At 43.8% G+C, this 12870-nt stretch overlaps 1 protein-coding gene across 3 annotated transcripts in view; it reads right to left on the bottom strand.

The window, feature by feature from the left end:
• The window catches only part of LOC119953842 (myb/SANT-like DNA-binding domain-containing protein 2), a 32014-nt gene extending 19353 nt beyond the window's left edge, over window positions 1–12661 (bottom strand). For 2 of the 3 annotated variants that reach the window (XM_038778400.1, XM_038778401.1), the window contains exons 1-3: window positions 12262–12661; window positions 10030–10092; window positions 6008–6356 (exon numbers count right to left, since the gene is read on the bottom strand). In XM_038778400.1, the coding sequence (XP_038634328.1) occupies window positions 6008–6356; window positions 10030–10092; window positions 12262–12633 (784 nt within the window). In that variant the 5' untranslated portion in view covers window positions 12634–12661. The remainder of the gene's footprint in view (window positions 1–6007; window positions 6357–10029; window positions 10093–12261) is intronic. The other variant, XM_038778402.1, reaches the window with a different exon arrangement.
• Between the last annotated feature and the right edge of the window lie 209 nt (window positions 12662–12870).

The following is a 12870-nucleotide window of genomic DNA, read 5'->3' as shown; positions in this document are numbered from 1 at the left end:
TTCATTTCGGTATGGTAACAGAGCAGCCTAGCTGTATGTGAACCCACAGTAAGTAGATTTGTGGCAATGCAAAGGCATTGAAGAAGCGTGGAAAAAACAAAACAGAAAAATTACATTAACACTTATGGGTGTGTAGTGCAGCATGATGTCCGAAGATAAAGTGTGAAAATGAAAGACCAGTCAGATGTTTAAAACCTTCTTGATGCCGCTCCTAGCTCAGATTGCAGACTCAGGTTTTCCTTTGCCTGCAACAAGTCAAGGAGTTTGCAAGTACAATTGACAACCACAGATTTTTAACTGTCAGCACAGACTTGTTAATAACAGCCCGACAATGGAGGAGCAAGTCTGGGCAGTCCCAGCGAAGAATCCTTCGGTTCGGCATTTTGGAGGTACAGATCCACGCTCACTTACCTCTTTGGAACGGTTGAAACTGCAGCGGTAAAACTCAAAAGTTATTTCCCTCCGTGAAAATACTGCAAAGGCTCGCTGATCAATGCAATTACAGATTCAATGGGATACGCAACATAAAATTCAACAACTTTTGTTGGGTTTGTGAGAGCTTTACTTGCGGAGGAGGATAATCATTAACTAGATTGCAGAGTAATTATTGAATTAGTCAAGATACAAATCTCCAGTACACAAACAGCACCCAAGGTTCCTAAGGAGACAATCAACCATTTGTACCATACACACTATTTACAGCAAGCCCACACAATCTATTTTTGGAGGAAATTGGGTCTGTACCCTTGCTACTAGAGAAAAGTAACATTTTCAACATGCAGCTCTAACTGGCTCTTCAGAATCATTTTCTTTAAGAGGAAAATTTCTCTTGATTCCCTTTTACAAGGTAGGCTGTTACTATGGCACCAACTGATAAGCAAACTGTTCAAGCCAGGACGTGACTGTACAAAATGTGTTTGACTAGTACAGCAGATTGACAGTAACCGTGTCAAAGGCCAAAGTACACAGGAGAAATGGGGCTGTGTCCCTGGATTTCTGGTGTTGTAACTGCTTTGCCTCTGTTTATACTCAGGTTTCTTTTTTAAAAACAGAGCCACCTCCACTGGGAAGCATTCAGCAAAGTCACCACCCTCATTTTTGAATTTACCGTTTTTAAATCCATGATGTACTAGTATGCATCAGCCCTCAATAGCTCTGCAGTTTCACACTTTTAAACTGATCAAAGGCAAACATTGGCACTGAATCTCCCTGATATCTTGGCCGGGATTCTCCCCTACCCGGCAGGACGGAGGGTCCCGGCGTGTCAGAGTGGCGTGAACCACTCCGGCGTCGGGCTGCCCCAAAGGTGCGGAAGTCGCCGCATCTTTAGGGGCCAAGCCCTCACATTGAGGGGCTAGGCCCGCGCCGGAGTGGTTACCACTCTGCCGGCTGGCGTGAACGTCCTTTGGCGCCACGCCAGCCGGGGCCGACAGGACTTCGCCAGCCGACGTAAAGTCCGCGCAAGCGCCAGAGCGTTAGCGGTTGCTGACGTCATACCGGCGCATGCGCAGGGGAGGGGGTCTCTTCCGCCTCCGCCATGGTGAAGACCATGGCGAAGGCAGAAGAAAAGAGTGCCCCCACGGCACAGGCCCGCCCGCCGATCGGTGTGCCCCGATCGCGGGCCAGGCCACCGTGGGGGCACCCCCCAGGGTCAGATCGCCCCGCGCCCCCCCTTCCCCCGCCCCCGCCCCAGGACCCCGGAGCCCACCTGCGCCGCCAATCCCGCCGGTCAGGTAGGTGGTTTCATCCACGCCGGCGGGAGAGGCCTGTCAGTGGCGGGATTTGGCCCATCGCAGGCCGGAGAATCGCCGCGGGGGGCCCACCGACTTGCGCGCCGCGATTCCCGCCGAATCTCGGGGGGGGGGGGGGGGGGGGTGGAGAATTCGGGACACGGCGGGGGCGGGATTGACACCGGCCCCGGGCGATTCTCCGACCCGGCCGGGGGTGGGGGGGGGGAATCCCGTCCCTTTTTTAAATTTCAGGTGTCCAATTGTTTCTTTCCCAATTAAGGGGCAATTTAGCGTGGCCAATCCGCCTACCCTGCACATCTTTGGGTTGTGGGGGTGAGACCCACACAGACACGGGGAGAATGTGCAAACTTCACAGAGTGACCCAGGGCCGGGGTCGAACCCGGGTCCTTGGCACCATGAAGCAGCAGTGCTAACCACTGCGCCACAGTGCCGCACAACTAATCATCGCCATAGGAAAGCCACACCTAGTCATAAAAATACAAATGGTCTTACCCCCACCCTGTGCCCGCACACCCATGCTGCCTCTAACATAGCTTCTCCCATTTATTTGTCCCAGTAAATGCTATAACAGACAATATATAAATAATTAGGATTGAGTGACAACATAGTGGGCTACTTTTCTCCTTTATTTCGACTCTCTCTCAACTGTCCAACTTAGAAAGGATCAATAGCGGTGCACCATTCACTGAAAATTGATACGCCAAATTTAACCAGTTGTTTACAATGTTTCTATGCTTTTTTATGCTCCACTTAAGGCCCCAATTCTTCTCTCTCATCTGGTGAGGAATGAGTGTTGTTGGATGGAACTTTGTCTGCTGACTCAACACTCCAGGGTCTACTATTGAAGGATTCTAGAAGGAAGGACTTGTGTACATAACCTTCAACCTAAAAAAACAAGCATAGAATATCTCCCAAATGAGATACATTTGCACGCTAGGAGAGAGGAGCAGGTCTCAACAAATACATGCTACAGTATCAATGGCAGAAAATATGACCCACTGGGACCCTTATCTGTGCCATGGGGGCTACATGTGATATAGAGCTTCCCAGCATTACCACAAACTGTATACAGACTGTGGTGATCTATCCTCCCTTTTTAATGTTTTAACATTGGCCAAAGAATTATTCAACTCAGCCAGTGGAATGGTGGATTTGGATGGGATATCAATATAAACACACAAGCAGAGCAAGTGATTCTCACCCCAAAATCTGAGAAAATGAAAACCCAGGGTTATTAATAACTAACAAAGGCTCTATATTAACCAGCTAGATAAGTTAATTTCCATACAATGAGAACGGTGAAAAGTTTCTCTGTAACAATATGGTAGAGTGAAGTCAGAGAATATTTAGCACTGATAAGGCAATGATCTAAAGGACAAATATTGAAGCAAATGCTTTTTAATGCTGTGATCACGATTCCTAGCGTGTGACCCTCTGAATATGCCGCCACTACAAACAATGCCATAGCCGGTGCCGTCACGTTCAGCCCCAAGTCAAAATGCTCTCCCGAAACATTACCCAAGTTCAGAAGCGCAAATTTAGAACGGAACTTACTGCCAGATGCTTCCCAAAACTCAAGTGATGTATTATGGAAATTTCTCATGCCTTAGTGTACTTCACTTAAATCCTACTAGCATTGATAAGGATAATGTGCCAGCAAGTCGGCTGTCTGACTGCAGCTATTGGTGCCATCAAGAGGTGCAATTTAGAACCACACTTGTAGATGATAGTCTGGATCTTCTGATCAGCATTACTTTAACACCCAATGGGATTAAAACCAATGGGATATAGACTTTTGGAAAATTCATACAGATCTAAAAAGTGAGGACAACAGGGCAACTCAGATTGGCTAGAGGGGAGACATTTACATCCACTGTGCTGGCCAGATCATCTTACTATAATAGAGCATAAAGCATTAAAAGATACAACAGGTTTCCACTGGGGAAATGAGTGGAAAAGCTTTAAATGCTGGATTTTCTGAAACAAATGCTGGATTATCTGAAATGAATGTAAAACAAAATGTTGGAAATGCATGACAGGTATAGACAACACATCAGAAAGAGAAGGACATTTTGGTGAGCTGTATCTTCATGACAGATATGACTCTACCAGTATTTAATTTCCAGCATTATGCCCTCACACTATATTGGTACAAAATTCAGAAGGAACTGATGTCAGAAGATTTCTTGTTTTATTTCAGATTTCCACGATTCCGTTTTTATATTTCTCACTACTGTGGAAACACATACTTGCATTTTAATTGGAGATGTAGAATTAAGAGCACACACAAACTATATTACACAACACTAATTGTGTTACTCTTTTACCAACACTCTTTAATGTTGTGTAACTACTAGTAATCCATTTGTCAGACAAATAGAAGCTTGTAAAGTCATTGCACTAGTCATGTGCCATTATAGTCTCATTTTAAAGTCAATGAAAGGCACAACATCTGTGCACGGACAAAACCGTGCCAGTGATGTGACCTGGTCAATCTCCAACAAACAAACCAGCCTGCAGCACTGTAAGGTACAACGTTGAAATGTTTTCTTTGTGTAAGGTGTGCTTTTAAGTTCCCTGTGTAAGGATCAATGTCTGGAAACAGTTTTAAAATCAAGCTTCTGTCTTAACGGCTGGTTTTGGAAACTCACCTCACTGTAGGTTACGCAAAGTAACATTTTGCTGTTGATTTTGGCGGTTCTTGAACAGTTCTGACAGACAAAATAAAAAGTGTCAATTTCTGCAACCGCATCCTGCAGCAGCGATGGGAGCAGCAGCTGGCGTAATAGCACAACACTGGCACCAACATGTTTGCATTGGTGACCTGTCTCAGCGGCTGCAGACTGGGAGAGAGAATTCACTGGGAATGAGAGGTTTGATTTTTAGCAGGGCTCAAGTCACATTTGAGAAAGCTGCCTTTGTATTATTTTAACTTGCACTCATTCCTACCCACACTCCAAAGTGGAAGTGAAACTTTGACTTTCTTGAGTGTTTTCAGCCACGAAATAGCATAAGGAGTGCTGCCAATTTCTCTTGTGTATCACACTCCTTCCCCTTCCCCCCCCCTCCATAGTCAATTGAATTTTATGCTAAAAAACTAGAAAGAGGAAAAGTTTGTCAAGAAAATGGTTATGTTTCGGATCCTTTTTTTAAAAAAGTTTTTCTTTTTTAAACGAAGCATGTTTGGGTTGGCGTCACATTTTTATTATACCCTCTACAGCCAATGCCATTCAAGCACAGCTCTCCCCTCCGATTTTCCTTACTCTTATTAAGGGGTTCACAGGCTGAATGTGAGATCTGCGCTGAGTTCAAGGACCTGTAGGAGTACTTCTGCTATCCTCAACGATCCAAGACAATTAACTGGTGGGATGGGGAGAGAAAAATCAGAGGTTTTTGCTGTTGATTATCTTCTAGAGTGCGCACGTGTGTGGATATCAGGTGAAGACTGTATCAAGTTTAGCACTGTTGCCTCCGATCATCAATCAGGGTGTAGCTTTCACTGCCTACGGTTATACATGAAGAGTGACGAAGTACTAGAGGACAATGAATGCCAAGATATTCCTTCATGAACCTTCAGGAGCAGGGAGAACACAACTGAAGGGAAAACAATCTGAGGGGCAAGTTCCGCAGGGAAGTGAAAGTGCCCGTGCCTTCCTTATATTCAACAACTCCCTTAGCAAACCTGTGGAATGGAGCACTGTGATTAAAAAAGACAATATTTTTTCAGATTTAAAGGAATGTTGATGCCATTGATGACCGAACACACTCCTTTAGAATGGGAGGATCCAGCTTGGTCAAACTGTTCTCTAAAAAGTTTAGAGAGGAACTGAACCAGGAACCATCTCAATCAATCCCCGGTCTGTGCTGTTATTTGATTTCAGTCAGGACAGCAGGAATTACAATTGGCCGAGTGGCCTTTGATTAGGGAGAGTGAAGCTGACTCTTACTCAGCCCGACAGGTAGCCAGAGGGCATTGTTGAAAGTCCTTTTGATGGCCACGGGTAATTATTGTTGACAATAGATTATTGTCCCTGCTCTTTAAGTGAAGTACAGTTGTATATTGGCTCCACTCTCTGAAGACCTGGGACGTTCATGGATCAGTATCATTCAAAGGTAATAAATTAACCTATGGAAACATTGGCAAAGTTTGACCAGATCTAAAACAAAGATACAGACCCTTATCAAATGCCACAGATCCCATGGACAGTATAAACCACTGATTTTACTTAAAAGCATTAAATAAACAGGTTTCTTACCTATGTCCTCATCTGCATCCTGGTAGGTGGAGAGATCCTGTTTCTGATAGGTCTGCAATTCTTGCTTCTGGTTCATAAGTAGCTCCTGTTTGATGAGCAAATCTGGCTTCTGGTTTCCCCAGTCTTCCAACTGAGTTGGCTGCACCTCCCGGCTTTCATCCAGGTTAATAGTGTCTGATTTTGTGTCCTGGTACAGCCCGCTGCTGTCAATAAGAACTGGTTGATAGGCGTGCGGCTCCCACACGACAGGCACCCGCCCGAAGACCTGCTCCAGTTGCTGGAACGTGTAGTTACAGGTTCTCTTACCGCGACCTCGCTCCTTTACCCGACTATAACACCTCTTTAGAGTCTGTGTGGGAAAAGAAACAAGTCAGACCTCAAAAGCAGTTGACAAAGATCCATATCGAAGTCAAAACTCATCACAACAACTCATTCTGTCAGGACCCTGTAACTGTGGTAACTCCTGAACACTCAGTCTTGCTGTCCACCCACCAGGCAGAGATTCAGAAACCCAAATTCTGCAACTCCTAATCACCAATTCTTACTTGACCTTGCCTTCTCTTTGTGCTCACCTACATTACAAGCCTAGATTTTCTCTTCAATTTATTTGGCAAAAAAGCTGGATATACGCAATTATTTTTAATTACCCTATTCGTGCAAGATTAACAGGAAAGACAGAAAAGGTGCCACTCTCTCTCCCAATATCAACTTTATCAAACCATGGTTACAGATGTCTACCACAACAGTGATGGAATAGTGCAAAGCAACTAGTTTGGTCACCACCTCTCATACTGTGTGGGATAGAGTTATGCTTCTTTCCATGAAAGAGCTCACAGCAAATTACAATAAAATACTGATTCCTTACTCCCTCTCATATACAGTCCAGGACTAAATATTCCCACCAGGATCCTGATGCATGATGATTTGACACCTTTACACTTTTGAGACCAAAAGCCTATTTTGAGACATCACATGATTATGTAACCTCTCACATAAGGTAATGGAAATAATTTGAAGCTCCTTGAATACTTGGAGTAATTTCCCATTCAAACAATATGCATCCAAAAATATCAACTTTATTTTATCTAGAAAACATGGACAACATTGGTACGGCTGCTTTTTGTTTGCCCATTCCCAAGTGGACCAAGTAGCTTGTTAATAGGCCTTCTTGAACCACTGTGGTACCTGCACACTCAGCATCATGCTAGGCAGCGATTTCAAGGATGTTCACCCTGTAATTATGAAATAAGTGACTTTTGTCCAAGTCTGGGGTGTGCTGAGGGGGAATATTCCGCTGACAAAAGGTGTACACACATTAACCCAACTTCTCTCCTGACAAAGGTTGAGTAATCCACAGTATGTTCTAGTGTATGACACACACTGGAAACCAGACAAATAGAGATAGAGTATGGTACAAATTAAAATTTGTGTTAACTGCCAACAAACAATGTCACCCACAGTATTTTATTCACAACAGAGGTGTGCAACTTAGATTTAACAATAATTTAGGTTCTTGGAATACTGGTCTAAAATAGCATTGTGCTATCTAATATGCTTAGAACATTATAATTGTAGTGTTAATATTGTAACCAAATGGTTACAGCCTCCCCGAACAGGCGCCGGAATGTGGCGACTAGGGGCTTTTCACAGTAACTTCATTTGAAGCCTACTCGTGACAATAAGCGATTTTCATTTCATTATGTTGATTGAGACAATATATAATTAGGAAAGGAAATTAAAATCAAGAGATATTCTAACCCCTGCATGTCTCCAGTTATGTGATGAGGCAGCATAGTGAGTGTCGTTTTTTAAAAATCTCAGCAGTTTTGATGCATTCTGAAAGATGCAACACATTAAATTTGAAATTGTAGGTGATGAAACAAATACCGATGATTCTGCCGAAATTGGGTGTGTATTTAATTTTTAAACATGATTATTTCACAGGCCACTGCGCCTCTGCTCCATTTCGGAGTTGCTAGTTTTGCATATATTTTCATAGACACTCCGTTCCTGCCAATCATAAAAGCCCAACTTCCGAGGCAACACATAATACTGATGAGAAATATGATGTACGTCATGTCATATATCCCAACAGCTAGGCGGGATTGGCTGAGTTAGGGGATTGACTCATTACTCAACCCACAGGAAGATTAGGAGTTGATTTAAAAGTAATAAGGGCAAAAATGAACTGAAAACAATACAAGTTCAATTCAACAGCCCATCTTGCTAGCATGCATAGGTTCCAGAGCCTTGTCTTTTGAACCCTGCTCATATTCTACAACGCAATTCCAATTTCGTATTCTGCCGAAGATCACCTCAGCACAATGTAAGGCTCAAACCTGGACCTTTGAGCCAGCTAAGCACGCAAATCATTGGGTAGACTTTTACCATTTCCTAATTTTACTAACATCACTTTGTGTTGGTTAAGAATTGAGAAGATATGTCCCTCATATATCTCTTCTATGCTGTTTGCAAGTTCAGGTTCCATCATTTTTCTTTAAAAAAAATGAGGATTTCCTTTCATAATCCAGTGACCTAAAACCTAAACCATATAAAAGGAAGGGGTTGACACTAAAGGCAACTAACTAAATGGTGACTCAGCTTCCTTTCAGGTGTCTCATACCACAGCAAACCAGTTTCTGCATGAATAAGAGGGAGCAAAATGAAATGCACTCCTGTTTATTTTGTCACCAGGATTGAACATAGAACATAGAACAGTACAGCACAGAACAGGCCCTTCGGCCCTCGAGGTTGTGATTACCAAATGAGGATTTGAGAGAGACACTATATGTGTGCATGATGCTGGTACAAGTGGCATTGACTAGGCTCGGGAGGTGCAGGGTATTACAGATGTACTGTTCGGGTAGAAGGTGATTGACCTGAAATGTTAACTGTACTTCTTGTATGTTCAAAGCAGATGTTAATAGATTTCTAGATATTAATGACACCATGTGGGATACAGGGATAGGGTGGGAAGATGGCATTGAGGTAGAAGATCGGCCATGATCTAGTTCTAATTGAATGGCAGAGCAGGCTCAAGGGGCTGAATGGCCTACTTTTCTTCCAAAAGGATCTCATAGCCCTATACAAATAGCAGAAGATTGAGGCCAGCACCAGCAAACATTACTTTCTCATTCATTTGTGGAGCCTTGCTTTGTGAGAATTGTTTACTGCATCTGCCTACAGAACAATTACTACACTCCAAAAAAATTGTGGATTTGTTGTAAATTGCTTTCAGCCATGAAAAAACATGTTATAAACACAAATTCACACTTCTTGTAGTGAATGTTTAGAGGTGCAAACGGTTGGTGCAATAAGGGATGCAACTGGGTGGCATAGTGGCCAGCACTGCTGCCTCACAGCGCCAGGGACCTGGGTTCAATTCCAACCTTGGGACACAGTCTGTGTGGCGTTTGTACGTTCTCCCAGTGTCTACGTGAGTTTCCTCCAGGTGCTCCGGTTTCCTCCCAAAGTCCAAAGACGTGGATTGGCCATGTTAAATTGCCCCTTAGTGTCCAAAAGGAGAGGTGGGTTACTGGGATAGGGTGGAGACGTGGGCCTAAGTTGGGTGCTCTTTTGGAGCCAAATGGCCTCCTTCTGCATTGTAGTTATTCTACTTATTGATCACTGTATGCTATTGCCCAGATATTTTAGGTTAAGAGTTGGTAATGTTCAGGGTGCCACGCAAGTGAGATCAACACAGTGCAAGATACAAGCTACTCCTTACTAGCCCTTAACTACTGATTATATAATTTTTAATTGAAGAAGAAAATTGCTTTTTGCAGCTAGATTGGTGGTCATGGATTTACAATCCAAAAATGCAGGTCTGTTCTACTGATCAGAATCTGGTTGAGATTACCACTTTCCCTAATGTATTGATTCAGGTATAGAATTTCAATTATATTTGCGAATGTAGCATTGTTAAATTTGTCACAAAACCAAACTTCAAGAGAATTATGGGTGTGAAAGCAGATCCTCCAAAACATTAACTGTTCATTTCCTTTATATAGATGCTGACTGACCTGCTGTGGGTTTCCACTGCCTGTTTTTATTTCTCCTGAAATGTAGTCAAGTTCTTGCTTTCTCTGATGACAAATACGACAAAAGGCATTTTTAATGTCCTCCTTGAGATGTTTTAATATGCTAAGCTGATATCAGAACATGAAAACCCAAGAAATGTCCTCACCATAATGATGTCATGAACTGGACTTTATTATTCCACACAAAAGGAGTGGTTACACTCCTAAAGAATATCTTACTACAACAGCTATTGATCCAATACGGACCATTCTTAATGTACGTTTGTTTAATGATAGTGCCGGTATTTGCCGAACCTTTGCACCCCATCTTTATTTAATAAAACTAAATATATTAGTCACCTATGAAATCTGATCAGAGATTAATATCAGCCAAACTAAAATTAATTACTTGAAAATAACTAACTTGTATTAATCTTTCAAAGTGTTTCAGTATCAATGAAGTATTGATGTATAGTCCCTTTTGCAATCCAGGATGTTTGCACATAACAAGGACACACAAACACCACTGAAGTAAAACAGTATGTAATCTGTTTTAGTGACGGTGGCTGATGTATAAATGTTGGCCTTAACGCAAGCACAAATTCAGAGTAGTTCCATGGGACATCCTACATCCGCCTGAGGGGGCAGACAGGCCCTCAGTTGAACAACTCATTCAAAAGATGGCACCGCCAGTAGCGTAACACTCCATTAGTATAGCACTGATGTCGGACTAGATATTGTGTGAAGTTTCTGCAGTAGGCCTTTAATTAAACAGTTGGTGTAGTAATCATATATGAAAAACAGAGTGCAACTTGTAAGAAGTCATTCTCAAGCCGTACAATATGCTCGTCAGACCACACCTTGAATATTGCAGTCAATTCAAGACACTGAGACATGAGATTAATTCATGTCCTGGATGCAATCCAAAACCAAGGCATATGGATGATCTAGTGTCAAATGAATTAAAAGTCTGCAGAAATCCAGTCATAGCAACCTTAGAAGGGGGCAACGGAGACAGAACAAGGGTGCAAAAGTAGATCTGAAAAATTACTAAAGTAAAATGTGGGAATCAGACAAAAGGTCAAAATTCAAATTTAGCTGAGATGTCAGTAAATGCTTCATGCAAAAAGAGATGATTAGTAGAGTTGATTTGTGGGTAGACAGAAAATGACAGTCATTTTTGAGGATCAATTTCATGGCAAAGAAATTGCAATTTATTTTTTGGACGGGTAAGCCGTCATTGACTTTCCATGTGTGTACTGATCTTGTAAGTGAGGTAAAAGTTTAACTCCCATTTGGCCAAGAAACAGTAATAGTCTGTGCAGAGTCTGCACATCCTCCCCGTGTGTGCGTGGGTTTCCTCCGGGTGCTCCGGCTTCCTCCCACAGTCCAAAGATGTGCAGGTTAGGTGGATTGGCCATGATAAATTGCCCTTAGTGTCCAAAATTGCCCTTAGTGTTGGGTGGGGTTACTGGGTTATGGGGATAGGGTGGAGGTGTTGACCTTGGGTAGGGTGCTCTTTCCAAGAGCCGGTGCAGACTCGATGGGCCGAATGGCCTCCTTCTGCACTGTAAATTCTATGATCTATAGTTAATCCTCTGGTCCAGCAACTCTACCAGTTACCATTTCCAAGTCTAAGGGAGCACCAATTAGTTGCTGAAAACGTTCTTATTTTTCTCTCCTAAACACTCTACAAAATACCCAAGCTGAATCAATTAATAAACAAGGTATTAATTGAAAAGCATTTTAAATTAGTTCCTGAAAACTAGTTACTGACTGGAGAACATTAAATTAGTAGCAGAAAATGGATTACTGACCGCAGTAGGCTGTGACAAACTACTTACTGGCTGTAGAAAATTAATTACTGACTGCAAGTCTTAGTTGTGGAAATCCACTGACTGACTGGAGAACATCAAATTAATTGCTGAAAATTAGTTACTGCTTGCAGGGCATTAGTAGGTTGTGGAAATCTGGTTACTGACTGGGGAACATTAAATTAGTTGCAGAAAATTAGTTATTGACTGCAGAAAGTTAGTTATTGTCTACAGAAAGTGTTTAATGACAGAAAATTAGGATGCTAGTTACTAACGCAGAATATTACTTAGTACCTTGCATTTGTAACGTAAGTTGCAACGTGGTCGCAAGTAGAGGGTGGTTACTACCCACAGAGCGCCAATTACAGAGTACTAAATAAGCTGGTCACTAGTTACTTTGCTAGTTAAGAGTCCCGAGTACCTTAATTCTCTCCTTGCACTGGTTTGCGCTTCTCTCATAGCCCATTTCCCGCAGGGCCTGTGAGATCCTATCGAATATGTGCGAGTTGCGCAGGTTGCCCTCCAGCACGTCCTGCAGCCGCTCGTCCCCCCACACGGCGATCAGCGCGTTGGTCTCGGCCGGGGTCCAGGAGATCCCGCGGCAGGCGGCCGGCCGACTGGGGCTGGGCGCCGGGTTCTCAGCCGGGCCGCTCGTCCAGCTGGGGTTGGCCGGCTCGGCGGATGGGTCTCCCGCCAGCTCGGCCCAAGCGGGGGGCGCAATCTCCAGCGGGGCCTCGGCCGCCGCGCTCGTCCAGCTCCGGCTCGGGGAGTCCGCTGCGCTGGGCGCCGCCATCGTCCACCGTCCACATCCGGGCACCCGCCCGGGGGACTGTGGGATACAGCGGGGCAGTTCCCTCCCCCACAAACACAGGGAGGAGGCATCTCCTTTCCCCATCCTGATCACAGACCCGCCCGGACCCTCTAATAATAAAAGAGGCTAGGAGCTCACTTACGGGAACGGGGGCGCAGAAATCATTAGGATCACACCGCGTGGATGGGAGAGGGTTAACAGGCAAGGGCAAAGACGCAC

The sequence above is a fragment of the Scyliorhinus canicula genome, chromosome 19 (assembly GCF_902713615.1).
Source record: "Scyliorhinus canicula chromosome 19, sScyCan1.1, whole genome shotgun sequence".
In the NCBI taxonomy this organism is placed as follows: domain Eukaryota; kingdom Metazoa; phylum Chordata; class Chondrichthyes; order Carcharhiniformes; family Scyliorhinidae; genus Scyliorhinus; species Scyliorhinus canicula.
Note: the sequence above shows the minus strand (reverse complement) of the source record. Positions and strands in the feature narration are given on the sequence as shown.